We start from the raw sequence: 27,290 nt of genomic DNA, 5'->3' as shown, positions 1-27,290 counted from the left end.
TAAAGCTAACCAAACAATTTCAACAGGTTTCCAGCTTTGCCTCCCAAATACAACCAAGTGTCATAAAAGTTTAATACTCTCAATGTGTTTATATAGACCTGCATTTAAAATTAAGTTTGGTTTACTTTTTATACTCTTTTCTTTTATGTTATGTTAAAAGGACGTACTGGTTGTTAAAGTTTGTGCTTCTAAACAGTTAAAAGTGGAATTGGTATCACAAGCAAATTAACTCTGAAAAACTTGGATAAAAATTCTGTTACTAACTCTTTTGCTAAAACAGAGTGCTCAGCAGGAGAGAGCAGTACACTTCTCAGAAGATTGTGAGCACCTATTTTAGCAGTCAAGAAGTATATTTATTATGAAAAATTAGTAATGCACAAGTGAAAAGGAACATCTATGCAACAACAGCAAAAATATCTAAAACAGGTTTATTTGTGCTAAAGAATTGGGAAAATCAGAACAAAAGTATAGCTTGTGTTATAAAAGACTTGGTCCCTATTACACTGTAAACAAATTAATCTGTATATTAAATTTGGGTTACCAGAGAAATGTAAAACAAACAAGCAAAAATCTTTATTATGTGAACCAAGATAAGTTGTTTAAGGATGCATCCCACAGACCGAAGACAGCAGAAGTTATCAGTGCACAGTGAAGAAACGCCTGGGCATCAAGAAAAGAAAAATGAAGTTCTTTATAACTAACAGACTGGTCAACTACACCTCAGTCTACCATATATGGACAATTAAGTAGGCAATCAGCTAGAAACCACTGGACCAGGCCTAACTGTCATTTAAACTGTATATTATTGAGCAAGTGAATTCATGTGCCTGTGGTTCTAAATCTTTATCACTGAAGTATAGATGAATTTGGCTACTATGTAAAAGCAACTGTATTATTGCTGTATACTTCTTTGTTAATTAATATACTAGCATCTTATCAGGAATGTGCACAAGACTCGAGGGCTGGGCAAAAGACTATTTGCAGTCTTTCAGTGTAGCAGCCGTGTTAGTCTGTATTCGCAAAAAGAAAAGTAGTACTTGTGGCACCTTAGAGACTAACCAATTTATTTGAGCATGAGCTTTCGTGAGCTACAGCATCTGATGAAGTGAGCTGTAGCTCACGAAAGCTCATGCTCAAATAAATTGGTTAGTCTCTAAGGTGCCACAAGTACTACTTTTCTATTTGCAGTCTGGTATTTCTCAAAATAGGAGACTCCAAAATCTAAGCAGAATTATGGGTTACATTTCAAGATTATCTGAATCTGGAATATTCATTTGGAATGAGGGTAATATGAAATAGATATATAACTATTTCGACCACCAGGCAACGGAAACTGCCTCTGAACCTGAACTTCATGGTATGAAGAGCCTGGCTACCGAAGAAACAGTATCTCACTGATAATGTGCATGACATTGCTAAACTGTTTAACCAAATACAAGTACAATATCAAGAAACTAACTGCAGCAAACAATATGAAGGCAAGGAAAAAACAAATTAGTCAAGAAATTATTTGTAATGCTTACGCGTGAGCCTCTACCCAGGGACCCCCTGGCCTGCAACGTCAGATGGAACAATCCAGGCCCCGCGTGCAGTTGTTCGGGGCCCGGGGCAGCTCCCACAACTACATTCCCCACAACTCTATGCGCCACGCAGAACCACTTGCAGACCGGCCTGCCACCCCCTCAATGTCAGGCCGCGACACGGGGATCAGTCAATAGGAACCAGCTCCCTACCCCCCCACTATTCTCCGCCCCCAGGGTGCGGGCAGGCAACGATGGGAGTTGTAGTTCTGCGCCACACAGCTGCTGGACCAGCCCTGCCGATTGACACCCGCGCCTTCCAATCGGCAGCTGCCCGCAACGGTTTGGCGCGAGTCTGCTGGGTTCGCGACCCTACTTTGCCGCGCGCCCGCAAGAGCGAGGGGCTCGCGCTAGGATCCCCGCCCTTCCCCTCCTCGCTCCTCCCATCGGGTCTGGTGGTCTCCCTTTCCCGCTCAGAGATCCCGGCCCCTCAGCATCTCCCCCCCCCCCCCGGCGCGCCTCATGGCGCTGATGGCTGGCGTGATCCGGCGGCTGGACGAGGTCGTGGTGAACCGCATCGCGGCCGGCGAGGTCATCCAGAGGCCGGCCAACGCCATCAAGGAGATGCTGGAGAACTGGTAACGCGGCCGGGGGGCACCTGCCCGATACACCCCCGGGCCGCGCACGCGGGCTGGGCGGTTGGTGCGCGCGGCGGGGGCAGGCGGCAGTTAGGCTCAACGCAGCCCGACCGGCTTCGGTCCTGGCGCCCGCCGGCGGCGCTCCGGCGCCCCCGGGCGCATCGCTGGGGTGCCCCCATCTCGCCACGGAAGCTGGGGGTGGCTGGAAGTGGCCGCGAACGCGCCCTGCGGCTGCCCTGAGGGCGGAGGGCAAAGGCCGCTCCTGGGGGGCGGGAAACCCACCCTTGGGGCTCTCCTTCGCGGGCGCTGCCCTTTAGTTAAGCGAGGGTTGCCAATCTCATACTCACCGAGGCCCCGCCCCTTCCCCAAGGCCCCGCCCCTTGCTCACTCACTCCATCCCCCTGCCCCCCCCCGTTGCTCCCTCTCTCCACTCTCCCTCGCTCATTTTCACCGGCCTGGGCGCGGGGTTGGGGTGCAGGAGGGGGCTCTGGGATGGGGGGGGTTGAGGGATTCGGAGTGGGCTGCGGGTTGGGATATGGGCTCTGGGCTGGAGGTGTGGGCTCTGGGTGGGGCCGGGGAGGAGAGGTTCAGGATCCCCTGGTGGGGATACAGGCTGGGGAAGGTGATTGGGGGGGGGTTGCAGGCTCCGGGATGGGGGGGGTGGAGCTGAGGGGTTTGGAGTGTGGGAGGGGATATGGGCTCTGGGCTCGGGGTGTGAGGTTTCAGGTGTGAAGCCAGAAATGAGGGGTTCATGGTGTGGGAGGAGGCTCTGGGCTGGGGTAGGGAATGGGGGGGAGCTATGAGGGTTCCAGCTGGGGGGTGTGGGGTCTGGTGGCAGTCTGGGGATCAGGGATTTGAGGTGCACAAGGGTGCTCCAGGCTGGAACTGAGGGGTTTGGAGGGTGGGAGGGGGATCAGCGCTGGGGTAGGAGATGGGGGTGTGGGGTGGATGAGGCTCTGGCTGGGGGTGCAAGCTCTGGAGTGGGGCTGGGGATGAGGGGTTCACGGTGGGGGAGGGTGCTTTGGGCTTTTTTGTACGGCAGGGGTTGGGGCATGGGAGGGGGTTGGGTGCAGGCTCTGGGCAGAGCTTACCTCAAACAGCTCCCAGAAGCAGCAGCATGTCCCCCCTCTGGCTCCTACACAGCGGCACGGCCAGGCAGCTCTGTGCACTGCCCTGTCTGCTGGTGCTGCCCCTGCAGCTCCAATTGGCTGAGGTTCCCGGCCAGTGGGAGCTGCAGAGCCAGTGCTTGGGGTGGGGGCAATGTGCAGAGGCCCCTGGCTGCCCCTGTGTGTAGGAGCCAGAGGGAGGACATGCTGCTGCTTCTGGGAGCCATGTGGAGCCAGGGCAGGCAGGGAGTCTACCTTAACCCCGCTGTGCCGCCAACCAGACTCTTAACGGCTTGGTCAGTGGTGCTGACCGGAGTTGCCAGGGTCCCTTTTCGACGGGGCAAACTGGACCCCTGGCAACCCTAATTTAACCCCTTGGTGCCTGTGGGCATCACACCCCCAGTGTGCTGCTGGGATTGGAGAAAATGGGCTAACAATCCTTGACAGCATTAAACTGCATAACCCCCCCTTAGTGGCAGCTTTGGGCTACAAGGTTTATTGCATGGTATTATCAGTCAGAAAAGAAGGGACTGGCTCCCGGTGTCTTTGCCTTTTGGTGGCCTGGCTCCAGAATGGGGGGGAAAGAGAAAAATAAGGGAGACTGATGCCATGACCCCAAAAACCCTCACAGCAGCCATGTTGAAAGGTTAGACTCATTGCTGTTAGCTGTTTAGTAATTGTTATGAGAAGAGGGAGGGAGGGAGGGGGCATAATATAAATTGCAGTATAATTGCAGACTAGATTTCTTTGAAAGAAAATGTCACTCAACTGGACAATGAGAGATGCTTTGCTTTTTGCAGTTTGGATGCCAAATCTACCAGCATCCAGGTGATTGTTAAGGAAGGAGGTCTGAAACTCATTCAGATCCAAGATAATGGGTGTGGAATCAGGGTAGGTAAACCTACTGGACAGGTACAGGTTGGTGTAGTGCTTACTTGTGGACTTTATTTTCAGACATTCATCATAAATTTTTCCTTGCCTTAAGAAATTGTGGAAATAGAAATGAAATGTTAATGCGTGTCTGTCTTTCTTATATAGAAAGAAGATTTGAATATTGTGTGTGAGAGATTCACTACAAGCAAATTGCAAAAATTTGAAGATCTGGCTAGTATTTCTACATATGGGTTTAGGGGAGAGGTAAGTTTATGATTACCAGCTTTTTCATTGCTACTATGTTGTTGTAAAGGGATGTAGTTAGTTTCTGATTCCTGAAGTCATTTTTAAAAGATGGAGTTTCTTATGAGACTCCATCTTGGCGCTGAGTATGGTTGGTGTGCATGTAGGGGAGTGTTTAGGGTGGAGGTAGAGTGCAAGGAAAAGATGAGTGATGTGAAAGCCAGGAAGTGTGTGTTAACTGCGGGGGATGGGTAGACAAATCTATTTAACTGATCTGGTGAAAATTTAGTTTTTGGGGTCACTTTGGTCCTCTTCCCCCATTGATATTTGAGCACTAGGGAGCATGTTGGTTCTCCCCCAGAAGAGATGGAGCAGTTTGGGTTGGGGAGAGTGCTGGAATAAGACCCAAGCTGTAGAGCCTCTAGAACTGCTGACTGAGATCCCAGGGTTGGCGGTAGTGAAGCTGACTGGTTTGCAGAGGTATTTGGCCTCCTGGCAGAAGATTGCAGTGCTACCAGCAGGATAATTGTGTCTGGGGTGGAAGAATTTTACATGTGGATCTGTAGGGGGACCAAGTTGGAGATAGAAGGATTAAGTACTGTTAACTCGGAATCGCCTCCCCTCCCCTTTTGTGCCTATGAACCTGGTAAGTTCCCCTGCCACTTTTGTGAAGGATGTGCTGTGGCAATGTGCCTTTAGAAAGAACAAGAAGTAGTTACACTCTTAAAAATTGCCATCATAGGATCTATAGTGTGTATTTTATACTCCGTATAAGACTAAAACAAAACTGAGGAAATATGCAAAATAAAAGCAGGTTATACAGAAAATGCATTAATGAAAAGAGGTACTGTGGTTTTGTTAATGCAGCTAAAAGCTTCTATGCAAAGGAAGGAATAATAATTACAATTTATACCCTGTTATGTCTGAGATCTTAGAGCTCTGATTGCTGTGCAAACTGGGAGGGAGGGAGACAGCCACATGCCCTGCTTTTTCTATCCATTGACCCACACTGTGAAGTTGCAAGCAAGTTAGGCTTCTCCTGTTGGCTTAATTTAAAACAGGCTCCCTTTGAGATCCACTCCCCTGAGCAGTGTGTGTTTAAATGGATTCACAGGGAGTTCTTCCCCTTTGACGACTGACTGCAAAACTTAATAGTTATCTCTTTAACAAAAGTGATAGCCCTTCTTATCACCACTTAATTTTAATTAGCTCTTCCTAGTTCCTTGATCATCCCAGCTCTTTGGAAGATCTATGGTTTAGCCTTGTCTTTCAATCTCACACAAAATAATAAAATAAAATTAGAAGTTTTGAAAGCAATAAAAGAAAAAGCACATTGTGTCGTAATGCAAATATATAAATATGTTGTAAATATATTTGTTTCAAAACACATTCCTTGGTAATTTTCAACCTGAAAAGGGAGAGGGATGGGAATGAATTTATGCCCTTTTTGCTTTACGATGTATTAAGAAGACTAGAAATAACTTTTAAAATTTTAAATAATGTGAATTTTTAGGCCTGTCTTTTCTTTTTGGGTGGAGATCTCCCGTCAAGAATCCAGAGATGTAGGCTGGGAGCTCTTCAGCCCTTAATTTTTGTTTTTTTTGGTTCTTTTTTAAAAATATTTCAGTTTCTATTTAAAAAGAAAATCAAGAAGGTAAAAAGCTACTTCTGAGTAGAATCCTTTAAAGGAAAATAGTGTATTGATTAAGAACTGTCAAGCCTTTAATTATACCAGTGTCATTGGTTCTGTGTTAATACTTAGTCTATCCTGTGTTTGCTATTAAAATGTTGACATATACCACTTACAAGTAATTAACAAATAGGGAATATCGCAGTAACATGAATTACTTGCAAATGGTAAATGTCTACATTTGAATGGCTACCACTGTAGAAGTATTAATTCCAAAATTCATATTTTCTTGAGTGAGGTTTGTAAAAGTTCATTTTTTCCCCCATAGGCATTGGCTAGCATAAGTCATGTTGCCCATGTTACTGTCACAACTAAAACTGCTGATGCAAAGTGTGCATACAGGTATGCTGTGTATTCACTCTCTTAAAAAGTTTGTGTTGTGTGTAATAAACATTTATTCTCTTTTCAAAGTTGTTAATAATATGGATGGTATCTTGGATACAAATAAAGTCATGGAAGGGATGATTTTAAGAGGAGGGCATGGTCATTCAGGACAGAGGAAAAGGGAGGGAGTTTCAGGCATATGGGTGGCTACAAAAACGATGCAAATATCAAATGGAAGAAGAATAAAATGGAGCATTGTGGAGGAAGCCTGTAATAGGACTAGAGATGACAAGCACAGGGGTGGTAGAAGGAAGTGAGAGCAAAGATATAGGCAGAAGCACAGTTGTGGATTGAGTGCTCTTTATTCAGACCAGAGGCTCTCAAACTGGGAGGCGTGAGAAGTTTTAGAGGGTGGGGGGAAAATATACTGCGCACATTTTACCCACAGCAATTAATAACTAGCAAAGCTGATTCCTCCAGACATATCAGGTCCTCAGATGGCGCTGTGCATTTGTCTCTAGATGGCGCTATGCATTTTTACAGATTTCTGTTAAGCTTGCATCGCATTACACAAAGTCATTGCCATCTATACGTTAATCCGTTTGCTATGATGCAGTGTGCACATTTAATGATGAGCATTGACCACAATCACAGTTTTGCTTTTGCTCTTATTGCAATGGATTGTTGGTTCTGTTTGTATCATTACTGTTTCTAATATTTAGTGAGAGTTGCGTGTCGATTTTTTTTTTAATCGGTAAAAAATTGTGTGGTGAGGCAGGGGCGTAACCTACTACAGACAACAGAGAGTTGCAGTCAAATAAGTTTGAGAACCACTTGTTCAAACTATAGAGGTAGGTAACGTTGCTGGGTTTAGCTAATTTAACGTAATTTTAAACCTTCATATAAGATGAACAATTCCTTTTAAAGTAGGGCTGTGAAGCGATTTAAAAAATTAATCGCGCAATTGATCACGCTGATAAACAACAATAGAATACCATTTATTTTAAATATTTTTGTATGTTTTCTACATTTTCAAATATATTAATTTCAATTACAACACAGACTACAAAGTGTACAGTGCTCACTTTATATTTATTGTTGGACAAATATATGCACTGTAAAAAACAAAAAAATTGTATTTTTCAATTCACCTCATACAAGTACGTTAGTGCAATCTCTTTATCATAAAAGTTGAACTTACAAATGTAGAATTACGTACAAAGAAACCTGCATTCAAAAATAAAACAACGTACACCTTCAGAGCCTACAAGTCCACTCAGTCCTCTTCCTTGGTCAGTCAATCACTCAGACAAACAAGGTTGATCACAATTTGCAGGAGATACTGTTCCCTGCTTCTTGTTTACAATGTCACCTGAAAGTGAGAACAGGTGTTCGCATGGCACTGTTGTAGCTGGCATTGCAAAATATTTACGTGCCAGATGTGCCAAAGATTCGTATGTCCCTTCGTGCTTCAACCACCATTCCAGAGGACATGCGTCCATGCTGATGATGGGTTCTGCCTGATAACGATCCAAAGCAATGAGGACTGCCGCATGTTCATTTTCATCATCTGAGTCAGATGCCACCAGCAGATGGTTGATTTTCTTTTTTGGTGGTTTGGGTTCTATAGTTTCTGCATCAGAGTGTTGCTCTTTTAAGACTTCTGAAAGCATGCGCCACACCTCGTCCCCGTCAGATTTTGGACGGCACTTCAGATTCTTAAACCTGGGGTCAAGTGCTGTATTTTTACAAATCTCACATCGGTACCGTCTTCGCGTTTTGGCAAATCTGCAGTGAAAGTGTTGTTTTTAAAACGAACACGTGCTGGGTCATCATCAAAGACTGCTATGAAATATATGTAGTATGCAGGTAAAACAGAGCAGGAGACATACAATTGTCCCTCCACGGAGTTGAGTCACAAATTTAATTGAAGCATTATTTTTTTTAATGAGCATCATCAGCATGGAAGCATGTCCTTTGGAATGGTGTCCGAAGCATGAAGGGGCATACGAATGTTTAGCATATCTGGCACGTAAATACTTTGCAACGCCGGCTACAACAGTGCCATGTGGACACCTGTTCTCAATTTCAGGTGACATTGTAAGTAAGAAGCAGGCAGCAGTATCTCCCGTCAAAGTAAACAAACTTATATGTCTTAGCGATTGGCAGAATAAGAAGTAGGACTGTGTGAACTTGTAGGCTCTAAAGTTTTACACTGTTTTGTTTTTGAGTGCAGTTATGTAACAAAAAAAAAAATACATTTGTAAGTTACACTTTCATGATAAAGAGATTGCACTTCAGTACTTTTATGAGAGAAACTGAAAAATACTATTTATTTTGTTTATCGTTTTTACAGTACATATATTTATAATCAAAAATAATAATATAAAGTGAGCACAGTGCACTTTGTATTTTAAGTCAATATTGAAAAATGTATAAAAACATCCAAAATATTTAATTTTCAATGGGTATTCTGTTGTTATAAGTGCGATTAATCGCAATTAATTTTTTTGAGTTAATCAAGTGAGTTAACTGTGATTAATTGATAGCCCTACTTTAAAGGAATTCTATTTTAGAGACCAATCTAGTGCAAACTTTCTTGTCCATTTTTCACTTTCAGATAGAATTATATAGGTAGAACTGGTTACTTGATATTTCCCATTATAAGACCATGTTTTCAGTTGCTTTTGATTTTGCCAAACTCTTAACCACTTGGGCTGAAATTTTCTTTGCTGGGTATCTACCTCAGACTAAATTACTTGGGGAAATTTTACCCAGATTGGTTCAGCTGTTCCGAGAATGCCCTGCCACCAGTCCCCTTTTGTTTATGTTGAAAGAGCTTCTGCTCAAATCCCTTACCTGGTCTTAACTGTGGGGTTGGGGACGCGGGAAGAGGTGAATTCTCAGGTAACCTGGTCCCAAGCCATTTAGGATACCTTGAATTCCACCCTGAAGCTTATTGGAAGCCAGTGTACGTCATAGAGCACTGGTCTGATGTTGCACCCAAGTTGAATACCATTTAATAAGAATGCTGCAATATTTTGCATTGGGCTGAGCCTCCAAGGTGTAGATTACAGTAATGTAATCTCAAGTTAACAAAGGCATTTTTACATGCAAAATGTTTAGAATTAGGTAGTTTTTAAATTTAATAAAGTGATAATAGTTATCTAAATTCTGTACCTGGAAAGAGATGTATATTGGCTGTCCCCGGTATCTTAAAGTTTGTTAAAATTTATGTGAATTTTGAAGAAAAATATTTGGCCACTAGAGGGCAGTCATGGTTTTTTTTAAAATTTTTTGTTTTACAGTAATGAAAATGTAGCAGTTTTTCATCTTTTTTGCTTTTGCAGACAGTGTTGTGAATATTGTTCCAGGAATACAAAAATGGGACAGTTAAGGAAAACCTGTACCAGTTAGCTTAAGTGAGAATCTCTCCTTCCATTAGAGATAAAGTTTTTGTTATAACTTAGGACTACTGTATTTCCTCTTAACAGGAAATAACTTTGTCTTATACTAACTATACAATACATAGGTAGGGACTAGAAACATGTACTACATAAACTGATTAACCTGTATAACTCACTAAAGCAATTACATCCTTCAAAGATCCTAACTATAATACTCCAATAGTGAAAATAATAAAGTGCACATGTGGGTTTGTAAGATACTATATTTACAAGGCAGGTCTGCTAATCTAACTTGTCCCTTGCTGAAGCACTGTCCTATGGTCCTTAACAAGGAAATAGCTGAACCTCAAACAAAAAAGAAAGAGTTATAACCCCATCCTACAGCAGAGGATATTGTAAGATTCTGTTTTATTACCTGAGCAGGTGGGAGTGATTGCAAATAGATAAGAGAATAGAATACAATTGTGGCTCTTACTTGTCCACAAGACAAGGGGAAAAAAAATTGCAACCAGTAAAAATAAAAATAAATTAAACCACATATAAGCTTGATTAATCATGCAGATTAATAATTCCTTTCACATTGTCCATTTTATTTCCTCTTCAAGCTTTTAGAATACTTTAAGTTCTCATTCAAAGACTGGTATTAGAGCCTAATGTTTCTTGTATCAAAAAAATCTAAAATATTTGTTTTATATTCCTGTAAATATGTTAGTGACATAGAAGTTCAAAAAATGAAAAGTAAAACTTGGATAAACCTGGAAAAAAACAAAACCCCCAACACTGACTGGACTGGCTTATTTCCTGAAACCCCCTCGCCCCTACCCGATTTTTCACAACATTCATGTCTGATCCCCCTTTCCCCCCCAGCTACTTCTGTGTCTGACAACTATTTTTTTTTTTTTTTTTTTTTTTTCTGATTAGAGCTAGCTATTGTGATGGAAAACTGAAAGCACCTCCCAAACCTTGTGCTGGAAACCAGGGGACTCAGATCACGGTAGGTGGTGGTGGTGATTTGTTTCTTGTATTACCATAGTCCTAGCCCAGGTCATGGACCAGTACCCTACTGTGCTAGGTAAACACAGAACAAGATGATGATCCATGCCCCCAAAGGATTTAGGTTATTGTCTGTCTTTCTGACCTGCACTTCTATAGCCTCATCAACTAAAAGCGTATTTTATCATTGTCATGTAGTTTTTGTGACCTTGTAGAGTATTTTACAGATTTTACAACAACATAAGTGCTTTGTGAAATCTGTCCAAAGACTGTATGGCAAATTGCACAGGCTTCTCTTCCTCTCTAGATGGTGGCAGTGTATAGTGACATGGGAGAAATATTTAATTTTGTTACGTTTGGACTTGACATGTTAGCATTGGGAGAGTTAGGTGTACATCATATTTAAAACCATGCAATATTGAATTGCATCTTAAACTTAATGGGACTCTGGCTTCCAAATCCAGTGTTAGGTCTAGTGTGTTATTTGACCTAGTCACCTAAATAAAGAATCGGTACATAAAACACACATTAATATTGTGCAGTAGATATAGCAGTATGGGAAGAGAAGAGTTAGTGTTTTTTCCCATGCTGCTCACACTTGGGAGGAGCTCCCCATGAACATATGTAAAGCTACCTCATTATCTTCCTCCAAAACCCACTTCTTTTTCTGTGATGCCTACAAAATACTTTACAACAATTAAAGTGCTGGTGTGCTGAGACCACTGCCTATCATGCTGACTAATAATGTCTCATTTTTTCCTTGTACTCCGTCAACTGTCTACCCATCTTTTGTCTCTTGTTTTACACTTAGATTTTAAATTCTTTGAGGCAGGGAGTATGTTCTGTGTTTGTAAAGTGCCTTATGCAAAGGTGTCTGGTCCATGACGAGGGCTCGGAAGTGCTATGTTAATACAAATAATTAATAACAATAATAGTGGTAGCAACTCTTATAACAAAAACAGGAAACTGAACTTCCCCTAATATTTATGCCTCTAGGAGTCCAACAATATGTTTAATGTTAATTTGCTAATTTCATTATTTCAGTTGGTCCTAAATTCACAGAAGGGACTCTAGCGATGGATCTTGTTACTTAATTTGTATTGCACTAAAATACACTGAGGGGGGGTACTGTGTCTATAATTGTCAACTGCAATGTACAATGTACTGCAACGTAGGGATTTTTACCTCAGAACTCTTCTTTGAGTGTTGTTTGATCTGAGGACCAAACACTGGTGAAATTTGTGCCTTCTTGTGAAACATACAGTTATCAAAAGTTTTGTGATACTTCACTATCTTTCTCTAGAATGGCATTTTGTTAGGTGAAACTAAGCAGCTAGAGTACAGCTAGAACATAGAATTTGAGTGTTGTTCATAAATTAAAAGATGCCCAGACCATTTAGGTGATTTTTATATCAAGAAGATTGGTTCAAATCAAATACGTTTTTTAAGTCTTGTTTCAATATGTGAATTTTTTTTTTTTAAATAGTGACACTTTTTTTTAATGCAGGTTGAGGATCTTTTTTACAATGTAACTACAAGGAGGAAAGCCTTAAAAAATCCAAGTGAAGAGTATGCAAAAATATTAGAAGTCGTTGGCAGGTAAAGTACTGAAATAAATAGCTCCAACTTATTTTATCTGTTGGGTTGCTTTTTTGTGTTGGTTAATGTAAGACAATCCCAGTTTATATCCAGATATCTGTTTGATAAATTAGAAACCCAAAATAACAATAGAAACCGTGGACATTACTTTCATGGTGGTGTCAGGTGCTGTCATTATATTGACAAAAATGCCATTGGATCAAATTGTGAGATCCTTACAAGAGTGAACTCACATTAAAGCCAGGTCAGAGTGAAAACTAAGCAAGGACCTTATGATATGGCCAATTTTGAATGAATGCGTTGGGATTCTCACCTTCCCAGGGATAACTGAACAAGTTGGCCAATTTCCTTCTCCCTTTCCCACAAACTGAGAGTTTATTCCATTTTACTGAAAAAATCACTAAGGGTGAGATGGAAATTTTGCTGTTCCTCGTAATGCTGGTCTGTCTGACCTTGGAATGCTTTAGCTTTTGCCTAGAAGTGGTAAACTGATAGGTTCTTTTTAGAAATTATCATAATTTCCTATACTTGGAGTAAAGTAGGTTGATCTTTAAATTTCATGTGGTTTGGGTGGGTCAGCAAACTGTTATACTCTCATGTGGCAGCTCGTTTGAACTGAATTTTTGTTTTGTACTTGTTTTTCAGGTATGCCATCCACAACTCAGGTATCAGTTTTTCAGTTAAAAAGGTATGTAGAACCTTTGTAACTTCACGTACTTACATCAATTAAATAAAGGGCCTGGTCTTTTGCCATGGATTTTGTAATGGGAATAGTCTGTGAGGTGGTTTTCTTTGCATGTAAAATAATTTGTTTTTCTGTAATCTGGATAAACTACACATCAGTTTAAAATAATAAATCCAAATAAAAACTGAGCATCAACAGTTCAGATTTTTCCTTGAGCTCACAAAGCTAACACTTATCCATTTTGTTTTCTGAGGTGCTTCAGGGTGTAAACCAATCTCTAAGGAGTTAGGATGAAACATGGGGTGGGGATAGGTTGTCCCACATCTGCCTACTACGGGGTCTCTTGAATCTCCCTGTGAAGTGGTGTTGGCCTCTTTAGGAGACAGGATACTGGACTAAGTGGACTGTGGGTCTGATCCAGTCTTGCAGTTCTATGTCACCCCCTTGTTTGACTGCTTTCCCTATTCCTGGGATTTGCATCCTTTTTTTGCAGTTATTTCTTTAGGAATTTTCATACGTTGTTACAAATTCCTAAAACAAGAAGTCTTAAATCTTACTGCTTCTTAAATTTAAAATAAGAGAGTATCATATAACTGCTAGAAACTAGGTGTCTTTTTATCCAAATTGGAGTCAGGTTTGGTAGTGAACTTTTCCCAAACAAGCATTGTTTATACTATGAAATTTACTTTTTGCTGAAAGTTGTTATCAGTAACTGGTACAGCTGAACTGATGCTGACTGTGGTTTAGCTGGAAGTGTAGTCAAAGACAAACCATGTTGATATGACGGTGAAAGTAGCTGCCATTTATAGTAGAGCTTCCAACATTGCTACCACTGGTGGTGGTGTAAAGTTTTTGTTTAAAAAATAAAAATCCCTACTGTAGATAAGATCCTTTTCTTTCAAATAGTGATGCAAAGGAGAAAGGCAGCCTGTTATGTTACTTGGAAAATCAGTCTATAATGAACACTAACAGAAACTTTATAACATTGAGGTCCTGCCCAATACTTCTTTATTAACAAATTCTTAATTTTCAATTGACAAACACTTACTAGCTGCTTCTAACATATCTTTGTTCTTGATTGATTTTTAATGATCAGCCAGCGGATTTCTCAGGATTTACTTACAAATATAGCTTTCTTTTGGCTTATTTTTACTTCATTATATTTAAATAATGAAAAAGACCCTTGAATAAAGACTGTAGTTACCCTGACCATTAATGTTCCAACATAGCACCAACAGTGTTTAAAAAGCAAACATTCAGATAAGAGCAAAACTCATTTTGGTTAGCCTAACTAGGTTAGTTAGCCAGCCAATGACAAAAAAGCTCCTTTCTAGATCTGCGTTGTTTTGGAAACATGTTCTCGCTTTTCTCTAAAAATCCTGTCAAATAGATGACTTTTATAGCATGCTCAGAGGGTCATCAAATTCAGGCTATTTTGGACCAAGAACTTATGCTTCTCTCTCTATCATTTTAAAACAAAATAAAAGGTAACCAAAAGCACCTAAGTGACTTAAGAGCCCCAAACCCTTTTTTAAAAAGTCACATAGGCACTTAGGAGCCTAACTCCCATCACTTTCAATAAGGCTTGACTTTTGGTGGGATTTAAGCAAGTACCTAGGTCACTTTTCAAAGTAGAACTTTGGTTCTTAAGTCACTTAGGTGCTTTTGAAAATGTTCCCTATTTGAAAATGTTCCCTAAAGACTTCAGTGCTATTAAAATATTGTTTATTTGGCAAATGAATAAACCACATTTCTTGCATTCAACAGAAGTTTTCTCATGAATAGACCACTCATGTCACTCTTCAAACTTGCACCTGGAGCAGTTGCCCACTGTCCCCATATCTTGCCACCACGCATTCAGGCACTTAAATGTTGCCGTTACAGCTATACCTGCAATACTCTCCTAGTATAGATGCAGTTTATACTGACAAAGTGCTTTTGTACTGGTTAGGCAAGTGAAATAAGCTATGCCCACAAAGCACTTTCGTGCTGGTATATCTGTGTATACCCTAAGGGTTTTCCCAGCATATCCCTATCCAGTAGTACTAAGCCAGCAAAAGTTTCTACTGTACACCTGACTTAATCTCCTCTTTGCATAAATATCTACAGACTTTTAAAAAAAGCAAAAAATCACACACACACAACACCTTCAGGCAAAACAAAAAGTGAGTTTGTGTCCCATATGTTTTTGCAAACTCAATAGAAAATGTCTTGCAGTTATTGAACAGATTTCTAAAACGTCAATAATAATTGTATTTGTAAACATAGTAACACTAATTTCTTTTCTCTTTAGCAAGGTGATACGGTGGCAGATGTTAGAACCCTATCAAATGCCACAACAGTGGACAATATTAGGTCCATTTTTGGAAATGCTGTTAGCCGGTATGTTGACCATAAGGTTGTTTTTAAATGAAATCTTATTTTGTAGCTCTACTTAAAATAAATAATTTAAAAGACCCAAAATCTCTGTGATGATCAGAGTATTTCATAGTAGTAGTATGGTGCAAATGAATGTAGCTATTGAGTTAGCATACTACACTATTTAAGTTAAGATAAAATAACATAGGGTATTACTACCCAGCAGAGGAAAAAGCTGCAGCTGGCCTGTGACAGCTGACTCGGGCTCATGGGGCTCTGGCTGTGGGGCTGTTTCATTGCTGTGTAGGCCACTGGCCTCGGGCTGGGACCCTGAAAGGTGGGAGGATCCTAGAGTCTAGACTCCAGCCTGAGCCCGGAAATCTACACAGCAATGAAGCAGCCCTGCAGCCCAAGATCCGCTAGCCTGAGTTGCCTGCAGGGCCAGCTCCAGGCACCAGCTTTCCAAGCAGGTGCTTGGAGCGGCACTGAGAATGGAGAGGCAGTCCGTGTCCCGCAGCTGCAGTTCGGCGGCAGCTCCGCTGCTCTTCCTGCCGTGGCGGTTTTTGGGAGGCAGCTCCGCTGCTCTTCCGAATGCGGCGGCAATTCGGCGGTGTCAAGGTTCCTCCCCCACTCTGAACTCTAGGGTACAGATGTGGGGACCTGCATGAAAAACCTCCTAAGCTTATCTTTACCAGCTTAGGTCAAAACTTCCCCAAGGTACAAAATATTCCACCCTTTGTCCTTGGATTGGCCGCTACCACCACCAAACAAATACTGGTTACTGGGGAAGAGCTGTTTGGACACGTCTTTCCCCCCAAAATACTTCCCAAAACCTTGCACCCCACTTTCTGGACAAGGTTTGGTAAAAAGCCTCTCCAATTTGCCTAGGTGACTACAGACCCAGACCCTTGGATCCTAAGAACAATGAACAATCCTCCCAACACTTGCACCCCCCCCTTTCCTGGGAAATGTTGGATAAAAAGCCTCACCAATTTGCATAGGTGACCACAGACCCAAACCCTTGGATCTGAGAACAATGAAAAAGCATTCAGTTTTCTTACAAGAAGACTTCTAATAAAAATAGAAGTAATTAGAAATAAGAAATCCCCCCTGTAAAATCAGGATGGTAGATACCTTACAGGGTAATTAGATTCAAAACATAGAGAACCCTCTAGGCAAAACCTTAAGTTACAAAAAAGATACACAGACAGAAATAGTTATTCTATTCAGCACAATTCTTTTCTCAGCCATTTAAAGAAATCATAATCTAACACGTACCTAGCTAGATTACTTACTAAAAGTTCTAAGACTCCATTCCTGGTCTATCCCCGGCAAAGACAGAATATAGACAGACACACAGACCCTTTGTTTCTCTCCCTCCTCCGAGCTTTTGAAAGTATCTTGTCTCCTCATTGGTCATTTTGGTCAGGTGCCAGCGAGGTTACCTTTAGCTTCTTAACCCTTTACAGGTGAGAGGAGATTTCCTCTGGCCAGGAGGGATTTCAAAGGGGTTTACCCTTCCCTTTATTTTTATGACAGGCGGCGACTGCTTGGGGTGGCAAAATTGGTAGAGCTGCCCCTGGTTGCCTGGTATGGGCCAGCCATGGCTGTTTAATTGCTGTGTAGACATATCCTTAATAGCCACTGAGCTGTCCAGGAAGAGTTCCATGGTGAAGAGGCCTTAGATCATAGGTTGGCAAACTTTTTGGCCCGAAGGCCACATCTGGGTGGGGAAATTGCATGCAGGGCCATGAATGTAGGGCTGGGGCAGGAAGGGAGTGTAGGGTGTGGGAGGGGATGTGCTGTGCAGGAAGGGGCTCAGGGCAAGGGGTTGGGGTGGAGGAGGGGTGCAGGGTGTACAAGGGGGCTCAGGACAGGGGGTTTGGGTACAGGAGGAGTGCTGTAGGGGGCTCAGAGCAGGGAATTGGGGTGCAGGAGGGTGCGGGGTGCTGTAGGGGGCTCAGGGCAGGGAATTGGGGTGCGGCAGGGGGTTGGGGTGCAGGAGGGGTTCGGGGTGTGGGCTCCGGCCCGGCGCCACTTACCTTGAGTGGCTCCGGGGTGGCAGTGGCATGTAGCTGGGCTAAAGAGGGCTCCCTGTCTGCCCTGGCCCTGTGCCGCTCCTGGAAGCAGCCGGCACCACGTCCCTGTGGCCCCTAGAGGACTGGGGGCGGGGGCAGAGGGCTCTGTGCGCTGCCCTTGCCTGCGGATACTTCCCCCAAAGCTCCCATTGGCCACAGTTTCCTGTTCCTGGCCCATGGGAGCTGGTGGGGCGGTGCCTGCAGGGGGGGCTGCAGGGACGTGGTGCTGACCGCTTCCGGGAGCGGTGCGGTATACCATGGGGGTGGCAATCCCGTGGGCTGGATCCAAAGCCCTGATGGGCCAAATGCGACCTGCGGGCCATAGTTTGCCCACCCCTGCCTTAGACTGTATTAACTTTTCAGCAAATTCCCTTCAGGTTTAATGAAGATGGGGAAAGAATGATGCACATTGCACAGCTCTCTCTAACCTCACAGAAGGGTCTTTCATGTATCCAAGAACAGGGTCAGGGGGAACTAGGAATATTTCCACAAGTGTCTGATCTTCCCTGCAATGTGCAGAAACGGAACTGTCTGTACCTGGAGAGAATCTTCTAAACGCTGATCTAGAGGATATTTTGGCCCAATATCTTCTAGAAGTGCCTACACCTCCTTTATTGAAAAGCTCCTCTCAGTATTTCCTCCTATTACACCTTATTTGTTAGAACTAGTAATTCCTTCAAATGTGCTTTTCTGAAATCTTAAATCTGTATTTGTACAGTGACTATAAATTCGAATGAGATGTCTCACTGAAGAAATCACAAGAAAGGGGTTATAAAAATATCCCCTACGCCAGAAAGTCTCCGCAGTAGTTGTAGGAAGAATCCCCTTCCATAAAATGCTTATCTGCATACATTTCATAGAACAGTTTTGCAGAATGCTTTGCTGCCAACTCTGTTGGACTCCTGCCAACACTGATAGAAGGGTCAGTTTGATTCTGTTACTAACATTAGAAGGAATGGAAGGAAGCTGAGGAATGGAACTGACTGTGGGACTTTAAAAATCACGTTAACTCCTTTCTAGGGAGCTATAATGATAAATTACCTAGATTTGATAAGATTTCCTTGGCCAATGTAAATAGGATCTAACTGTGCTATCAGAGTTTTACAAACTGCGATGGAGACTAATATAGTTAAGACCTGTCAGTACTAACCAGGGGAAATGTTTAAGCACTCTCTACCAACATCCCACCCCTTAATGCAGATCAGATAAAAGTGGAGACTGAAAAGGTATGTAGATCGTAGTTTCAGGAAAAGTAATAATATTCAGTTATGGACCCAGTGACAATTTGAAACTCTCTCTTGGTCTCTCAATGCTAGTAACATGTGCCTTAAACCTTGCAAGTACTAAAATTCATGCTTGCCAGTGATAATGTAACAGTCATTCCTGGTCCTAGGTAGCCACAGGATATTGGACAATGTGGCATGTTAATTTATTGAAAAGCTATGAAAATCTAGATAATTTATAGAGGCTTTTGAAATTTTTCTTTCTAATTTTACTATCAATTTGAGGGTACATGGTAAATAAGACGACTTGGCTTCATTATTTGTATGAGTAACACTTTTATGTACCAACAAAGAATGTTAAGACTCCCTAAAAGGATTCTGATATTCGGTAACTATCACATAAACAAAACATCTGCACTGTTGTCGTAGCAGTGTTGTTGTAGCCATGTTGGTCCTAGGATATTAGACAAGGTGAGTGAGGTAATATCTGTTATTGGACCAACTTCTGTTGGTGTGAGACAAGCTTTTGAGCTTACACATAGCTCTTCTTCAGGTCTTTGAAAGGCACTCAGAGGGTCACAGCTAAATACAAGTTGGAACAGATTGATTAGTTTAAGGAGTTAACACGTATTTCAAAGGACCATTCAAGGTCAGGGCACTGGCTCCTGGGAGCTCTGCTTTCGCCACTGCGGTTCCTGGTAGAGCTCTGCAGATACTGATTTATATCCGCATCCATGGATGTAAATTTTGTATCCGCGAGGGGCTCTAGCTATTGGGGCATTTAGTGCATTGGATGAGATACCACGTGTTGCGATAGGAATGTGCAGGACCCATGGATCTTGAAAGGTATATCGTGGAAGGTGTTGATCATTACAGCATTGGATATATGTCTACAGGTTTTGCATCTATTGTTCTGGCAGGATCTGGTGCTGCTTTGAGTTTGTGTGTCATGGTCTGTGTGGAACTTGCTTCTGATGATGAGGTTGAGGAGTTCGAAGGCCGGAAGAGGGATTTCAGGAAAGATTTACGTGGTCCCCATAGAATATGGGTTGTGATTGTTTGATACCCTGTATGGGTTCCAGAGTGAGGTGACAACTAACGATGTGCAGTCAGAGTGGGGTTTATTTCTGTAATGAAGCAGGTTCTCTTGGGCTATTTGGCCCATTCTGTGATGCAATTTATTTCTCTGTTGGAGTGTCCTTGTTTGGTGAAGGCGGTTTTAAGTGTGTCAAGGTGTATATTTTGTGGTATCTGAGTGCCTGGCTGCAGATAACAGATTTTTGGTGTGTTTGGAGTGCTTACTGGATCTGTGAAGGTGGGTGTGGTGATCTGTGTGTTTCTTGTAGATAGTTTTCTGTAGTGTTCCATTGTTGAAGTGGATCATGGTTTCCACGAAATTGATGCCAGTGTGGGAGTTTAATGGATGGGTAGTAGTTGTGGTGGAAATCTATGAGGGAGTTTAGGTCATCTGTCCAGACGATGAAAATATCATCAGTGTATCTCAGATATATCATTGGATTCATGGTGCATTTGTCCAGAAATTTTTCTCAAGGTAGTCCATGAAGAGGTTAGCATATTAGGTAGCCATCCTAGTACCTTTGGCTGTTCCCATGGTTTGGACAAAGTGTGTGGTGTTGAATGTAATATTGTTATGGGTGGGGATAAAATGGAGCAAGAGTTTGGTGGTGTGTTGGGGTGGATATCTGACTACATTTCCTAAACAATCTGCACCACCTTATACTTAGCTTTGGCACTCAGAGAACACTTCCCAGACTTGAAGAGCTCTGTGTAAGCTCGAAAGGTCTCTCTCACCAAGAGAAGTTCATCCAATAAAAGATCTTACCTCACCACCTTGTCTCTCTATATAACCAAATTCATAATGGTGTATTTCTACTTGCTAGTAATGTAACTATCTTAAACTCATGTCAATAAAACCTTTGCACAGCATATTTTCATGTATTCTCTTTCAAAATAAAAACTGTCTACAGAGAACTGATAGAAGTGGGCTGTGAAGATGGAAAGCTGGCCTTTAAAATGAAAGGCTACATAACAAATGCTAATTATTCAGTGAAGAAATGCATGTTTTTACTCTTCATAAATCGTAAGTGTAAAGAAATTTGTACAGTTTGTAAATACTTTATTTCTTTTTGCATAATTTTTAGCAGAGTGTACATCATATCTTTCTAAAGAACAGCAGCATCAAGGCTTTGAACGTGCACCTTTTTGAAAATCACATTAAGGGCTAAATTCTGCCATTGGTGAGATCTTGTACTAAGCAGGGAAGTCGAAAGTCAAACCAAATGTTTACCTGTCTGCAGTGTTTTGTGGTCTGGAGAGTTATAGAGTGGCTGGAGCCAGGTCCAGACTACAGCAATCCATACGTGTCCATAACACAGAGTTCTCTGTGGCTCTCCCTACCCCCACTTGCCATAGCCTTCTCCACCCAAACAGGTAGAGGCATGGGGCCACCTCCTTATCCCAGGAGTGGGAGCAGGGGCCTTCCTTCCTTAGGGGTCTCTTCTGCCCCCCATCCCCTAGCCCCCCACAGCAGCAGGGAGGTTTCCCCAAATACTTACTCCTGAACTGGAGTTTATCTGCTGGAGTGGGCGGGCAGATTGGGTCTGCTGCACTTTTTTCCTCCTGTCATACATAGAATCCTCTTCTGGGATAATGTTGGCAGAGCCACCTAGGGTAATGGGATTGTGGAGTTAACACTCATTAAGATGCATGGGCAGTTCTGAGTTATTGTTTCTATCATTGCGTCAGTTGCTCAAATCATGTTTTCAGGCTTTACTTCTAGCCATAAATTTACTTTAAAAAAAAAAAAAGAGAGAGAGAGAGAGATTCTGACATAATCGTGTGACTCTAGGAATAGGTGCCTTAAACACAGGCCTTCAGTGCCTATATCTTAATCCAGCCCTTGCCAGAGCAGGGGGATAGGTTTTATTCCTGTCTCACACAAGGATTTAAACTCTTCCCTGTTCTGGTCACTAAGGGAAGACAGCTTTCTTATCTCCTTCCACCTGAATATGCACAGAATGTCATCCAGGCTAAGTGACAACTGCTTTATTTGAGTACCCTCGTTTGTGCTGCAGGCTAGAGACACGGCTTCAAAGATAGTTGCACAAAAGATTAGCTCTGGCAGTGTTCTCCAAAAACATCACATTGCAAAAAGGTCAGAACACTTGTAACTCTTGTGTTGATCCTCTCATAAAGTCATGTGTATGGTCACCAAGAAAATTGCTTTCCAAAGAAAGCTTTAGGGACCTCGTAGCATTCGATGGCCTGCTGCATGAAGGTCACTGAAGTGAAAATCATGTCAAGTGTTTGCCTTTAACTTGTGGGATCCCATTTAGGCTCTCCCAGCACACAGTTGAGTATGCTACTGCATGAGAATTGGAAAGTGAAACTTAGACCCTGACTACATTGAATGACGAAAAGGAAGTCTGATTATTAAAACTGAAATAATTTTGAAAATTTTACTGTTTGTAACGCAAGTTAAAAAAAAAATTATATGAAGGGGGAAAAAAAAGAAAAGAAAAAGGGAAACTGACCATATCCTAAGAGGACTAGGGAAGAGCAAGGATGGAATAGTAAATGGAAAGCGAGCAAAATACCTTATGGAGCAATTTTTAACTACCATAGATTTATATCAGTGCTTAGACACTAGGGAATAGATGCTACTGGAAAAAAAAACTTCAGACTGTTGTACAGCATGAAGTTTTGGGTATAAGGGAGTACTTACGCACTATGTAGTGTGTTTAAATGTGCTGTTTGGACAAGGTGTCACTGAATGTTTTCCCATGATTTTCCCCCTTTTATTATTCATTGCAGATCGACTGGTGGAGTCAACTGCTTTGCGGAAAGCCATAGAAACTGTATATGCTGCTTATTTGCCGAAAAGTACACATCCATTCCTGTACTTAAGGTAAAGTAATAAAAAGTCTTAGGGCTTGTCTTTATTCTCCTGCTACACTGGCAATGCGGGACGTCTAATGTAGCATGTCTGGTGAAGATGTGCTATGTCGACAGGACAGCGTTTCCCGCTGACATAGCACAATATAGACAGTGCTTTAAGTCTGTTTAACTTACATCACTCGGGGATGTGTGTTTTTCACACCCCTGAGTGACGTAAGTTACATTGACTTAAGCAGTAGTGTAGACAAGCTCTTAACCTCTAATGCCTGTCTTTGTAGAGCTAGCCAGAGTCCGTCATCAATAGCTAGATAAAGGTAAGGCGGGCTTTAAGCTACAGCATGGGGCAGTTTATTCCCAAGCACGTGGTAACTGAAAGTGTGTTTCTTTCATCCTTTATAGACTAGCAAGTCCAAAACACTAAAGAAAAGGCTTGATTTTCCAGAAGTGTTGAGCACACACAGCTCCAGCTGCAGTCTGTTGGATTTGTGGGTTTTCAGCACTAAAAATCAGGCTCCCTGATCTTTTTCACAGCAAGAGCAAAACTCCATCTATCTGCCTCTCTTCTTGCTAAGAGATAGCAGGGAGTAAGAAGGCTCTTGCAGGGCTCTTACTAAGCAGTGAGGAAAGCTCTCCAAGAAGGCAGGCCTGGGAGAGACTTTGGAGAACCAAAGACTGATTGAAGAGTTGCAGAGAGGGTGGAAATTTTTTGTTGTTGCTGAAAGATAGTTTTGAACTTTAGTTGGGACAAGTGTGACCCTGGAAGGGATGGACTAAGGACTGTGATCTGGGTAGCTGAGTTACCCAACAGAGAAACCACCAAAGTGCTGGAGTGACCTTCAGGAACGGCGCTAGCCCAGTGCGGGGCTTCTATATACTATGCTTTGTGACAAAGGGGTGGCTAGTGGTGAGTAGACTGTGTTACATGTGTTCACTGAAAAAGTGACAGCTTCAAAACAGCTTTTAGAAATATCATATAACAAAATTAGTTCATTAATGGGCTGATCCAAAGTAAATGGAAAGAAACGGGTTTTGAATCAAGCCTCTTAGTATTTAGTAGATATCTAAGTATCAAAACAAGTAAGACTCCACTGCAATATCATTAGTTTTGCAGGCCCATTTTAGCTGCCTGTGGTAGGCTTATGGCCTCAATTGACACATCTTGTGCTGAGCATATTCACACACACTCCTCCATCAGTGGGATATTTTTCGGTTAGTTTTCCTTTAAAATGTTTTGCAGCCTAGAAATAGCCCCTCAGAATGTAGATGTGAATGTGCATCCTACAAAGCACGAAGTCCATTTTCTTCATGAAGACAGTATCCTAGAGTGTGTGCAGCAACATATAGAGAGCAAATTACTGGGCTCTAACTCTTCAAGGATGTACTTCACCCAGGTGAGAATATAACTATTAAGAAATGACAAGTCTTCACTGTGTTAATAGCCTGTAGTAGCTAGTATTCTAAATTCAAGATTAGAATCTAGTCTGGGCCAGATACTCCTGTTATACTGTGGATCATCTCCTGAGAGCTGTGCTGTCCATTTATGAAGTGTGTTTGCCAACATTTATATTTTAAAGTGACACTGTCAACTTCAAATCTACAGAAACAAGACAGAGAAAAAACAGTGGCAAGGAGACTTAAAGTCAGTGTACCTGAAATTACTTTTAACTTCCTCCCCCAAACTGATTAGATTTGAAGTTGACAGTGTCACTTTAAATATAAATGTTCTTGCTTATATAGGACTTTAAGTCTCCTTGCCATTGTTTTTTCTCTGTCTTGTTTCTGCGTGAAAGACCTATATAAACAATGGAAATGATTAAACACAAAGTGCTGTCAAATGCACAATGAAAACAGACTGAAAAAAATTTAAGGAAAAACATTTTCCTTAATCTTTCAGTCAGTCATCTTGGGTTTTCAAATAACGAGAAGATATTTTCAGACAGAAGGGTGACTTTTAAATGGACTCTTTTATTAACATTTAATCTTTTACAGTGTATTAAATTAATGGATTTACTGTTATACATTTATTCAATTTAATATTTAGGTTTATACTTAAATACTAACTTACTTAAGTAAGTAGAATCATGTATTTATTTAACACTACCAATTTTTGTTTTTGCATAATTTTGTTAATTTCAAAATATTGTATTTTACATACATACAAAGTAACTATCTAACCTAATAAACACACACATATAGGTTAGGTTTTTTTACACTTCTAACAGCAAGCAGGACGAATACCAAATATAGTATAGCATTGCTAGGGATAAAACTCTTGTTTATTATAATAAACAAGCACATAAAAACGTGTTTAAAAAGTGATTGGATTATATTTCTAAGATTATAATTCTTTTGTAAGTAGACTATTGTAAAATAGTATCTAAAGAATAATAATTGTAATTAAATCTCTTTTAAAACAATTTTTAATATGCTTATTTGTTATAATACACACAGGGGATTGCATCTTCAGAACATTTAAAGATTAACAATTTCTTAACAATAAAGATGATTTCATTTGGGTGAAATTCACCCTGGGCAGAGGGCCCGCAAGCACTTAAATTGGTCTTAAATGAGATTTAAGGGGCCAATCATACAAGGGTAAATGTCACCTTTAGAGAGATACATAGGCATGTACAGTCTCCTGATGATGCTGAATTTCTCCCCTCCTCTCCCCTCCCTCCCCCATTTTTGCAATGAAGACTTTGATCCCAGGAGCTGAATGCTCTTCCACTGAGGTTGTTAAATCAGTAGCAAGCTCCTCTTTCACAGCTAAAGGAACAGGTGATAAAGTCTATGCCCACCAGATGGTCCGCACCGATTCCCGGGACCAGAAGCTGGATGCTTTCCTTCAGCCTACAAACAAACCCTTGAGTACAGGGCATACAGCGGTGACCCTAGATGATGGTACAGGACTTTCTGATGGCAGATCCAGACAGCAGGATACGGAAATGGAAGATCTCAATGACTTTGATACAATGGTTGCTGCACAGGGGGATTCAGTGATGACACCAGAGGGGCAGAAGGAAAGTGGAAGGCTGACTCCTGAAACAGTCCCTACTAGGTAAAAATCTATGCTGGATAGTTATATTGTTGTCTTTTTATCAGCGTGGATAAAAATTGATGTTTTTAAATTTAAAAAAATGTTTTAATTTAAATCGGATATTTTAAATTTATATTAAATATGTTTTAATTTTAAGAAGTAAACCCATTGAAAATTTATAATTTTAGGCCTTAACATACGTTGTCAATTTAAAATTTAATGTTTAAATTTTTAAATTAAATACAAAAAAATATTTAGCAGTACCTACTTGCTGCCAAGTTTTTAAAGAAAGTCAGACCACTTAACTGGTGGTAGTCACTTGCTAAGCACCTGTAATCAGAGTTGTTGAAGTGCTAAACCAGCTTTTGACAACAGTAAACTTTTCTGCAGGTGTAAACAATATTTTCTCAATCTTAGTTTATTCAACTAGTAGAGTTCAATGAGTAGTTCATTCGAAGCTAAGAAACTAGTTGCATTTGAAAAATCAGGAAAGCTCTTTTCCCTCTTCCAGTCTGTGAATAAAAACTAGATGTGAGAGGATGAGATCTGCTAGTTCTAAAATCTTGATGGATATGGTGATGAGAAGCAGTCGGTTCAGTTCACTGGCTATAGTTGATACTTCTTTTGTTTAGTAAATCTATTAATTTTAAATGCAAAATATGTTTTTATAAGAAACCAAAACTTTTTTATCCAGAACATTTAAGAAAAATTAAATGCTGTTTTTGTGCATTTTATAATTGAATTTCCATCCAAATAGAGTTTGATACAAATGGCAAGTAAAACAAATTAATATCTAGTAAATAAGAGTAGTATCACTCATCAAAAAAAAATAATAAAATTTAGAATCTGAATAAATGTAAGTTAAGTTTTATAGTTGCTTAAATAAATATAATAGGTATAGTGCATCCTTCTGGTTAGCAAAAAGAAGCACCAAATTTAGTGTAATTAGTTGCAAATCAACATGTTTTAATAGTTACCAACCAATGAGAATCAGCTTTTCTTTGTGAAAATAACTAAAATGCACAAATACAAAACAATTAATATTGATTATTCAAATCAAGGTTTTCTGGTTGTTGATTTGAATCATGGTTAAAATAGGTGATTTAAATCAGTTCACCCTGCTGTTTATGCAGGTGTGCAGTCAAGTTTGGGTGCCTTTTTAAGAAAAAGGGATTAGGAAAGCTATAAAACCAAATATGAACAAATATTGTCTTGAACTTTCACGAGGAATTAAACTCTTTATTAAACCATAACACACAAGCCTTGTGCTGCTGCTGGAGAATCAGAAAGTGAAAATGACCATTCTCCAAGGCGAGAGATGAATATAAATATAAGATGAATATAAAGGAAACAAACAGCATAAATGGTGAAAAGTAAATAGGGTATGTTTTATTTAAGGCGATCATGTATGAATCACAATCCCTTATGTTCACCTAGGGAGGATTAAGTACAGGAGGAAACTCAATGTGGTTACACAGTGTTCCTTCTCCAGTCTTGCAGATATTCTCTATAAAAGATAATCTGACCTGGGGCTATTTAACTATATGCAAAACTCTTAAAAGAGGATTCCCGGAGCAGCCAGTCAGGGGAGGCCCTGG

General features: G+C 41.1%; 1 protein-coding gene across 2 annotated transcripts in view; it reads left to right on the top strand.

Annotated features, from left to right (window-relative positions):
• Positions 1 to 2,033: 2,033 nt before the first annotated feature.
• The window catches only part of MLH1 (mutL homolog 1), a 35,656-nt gene continuing 10,399 nt past the window's right edge, over positions 2,034 to 27,290 (top strand). Inside the window, exons 1-12 of one of the 2 annotated variants that reach the window (XM_074945397.1) lie at positions 2,034 to 2,158; positions 4,065 to 4,155; positions 4,303 to 4,401; positions 6,339 to 6,412; positions 10,723 to 10,795; positions 12,302 to 12,393; positions 13,039 to 13,081; positions 15,372 to 15,460; positions 20,726 to 20,838; positions 22,572 to 22,665; positions 23,893 to 24,046; positions 25,352 to 25,713. In XM_074945397.1, coding sequence (XP_074801498.1) covers positions 2,043 to 2,158; positions 4,065 to 4,155; positions 4,303 to 4,401; positions 6,339 to 6,412; positions 10,723 to 10,795; positions 12,302 to 12,393; positions 13,039 to 13,081; positions 15,372 to 15,460; positions 20,726 to 20,838; positions 22,572 to 22,665; positions 23,893 to 24,046; positions 25,352 to 25,713 — 1,400 coding nt within the window. In that variant the 5' untranslated portion in view covers positions 2,034 to 2,042. Of the gene's footprint in view, positions 2,159 to 4,064; positions 4,156 to 4,302; positions 4,402 to 6,338; positions 6,413 to 10,722; positions 10,796 to 12,301; positions 12,394 to 13,038; positions 13,082 to 15,371; positions 15,461 to 20,725; positions 20,839 to 22,571; positions 22,666 to 23,892; positions 24,047 to 25,351; positions 25,714 to 27,290 lie in introns of those variants that run through there. The other variant, XM_074945398.1, reaches the window with a different exon arrangement.

Source organism: Natator depressus, chromosome 2 (genome assembly GCF_965152275.1).
Source record: "Natator depressus isolate rNatDep1 chromosome 2, rNatDep2.hap1, whole genome shotgun sequence".
Classification (NCBI taxonomy): Eukaryota; Metazoa; Chordata; order Testudines; family Cheloniidae; genus Natator; species Natator depressus.
The sequence above is the reverse complement of the archived record's forward strand: the minus strand, read 5'-3'. Positions and strand labels throughout refer to the sequence as shown.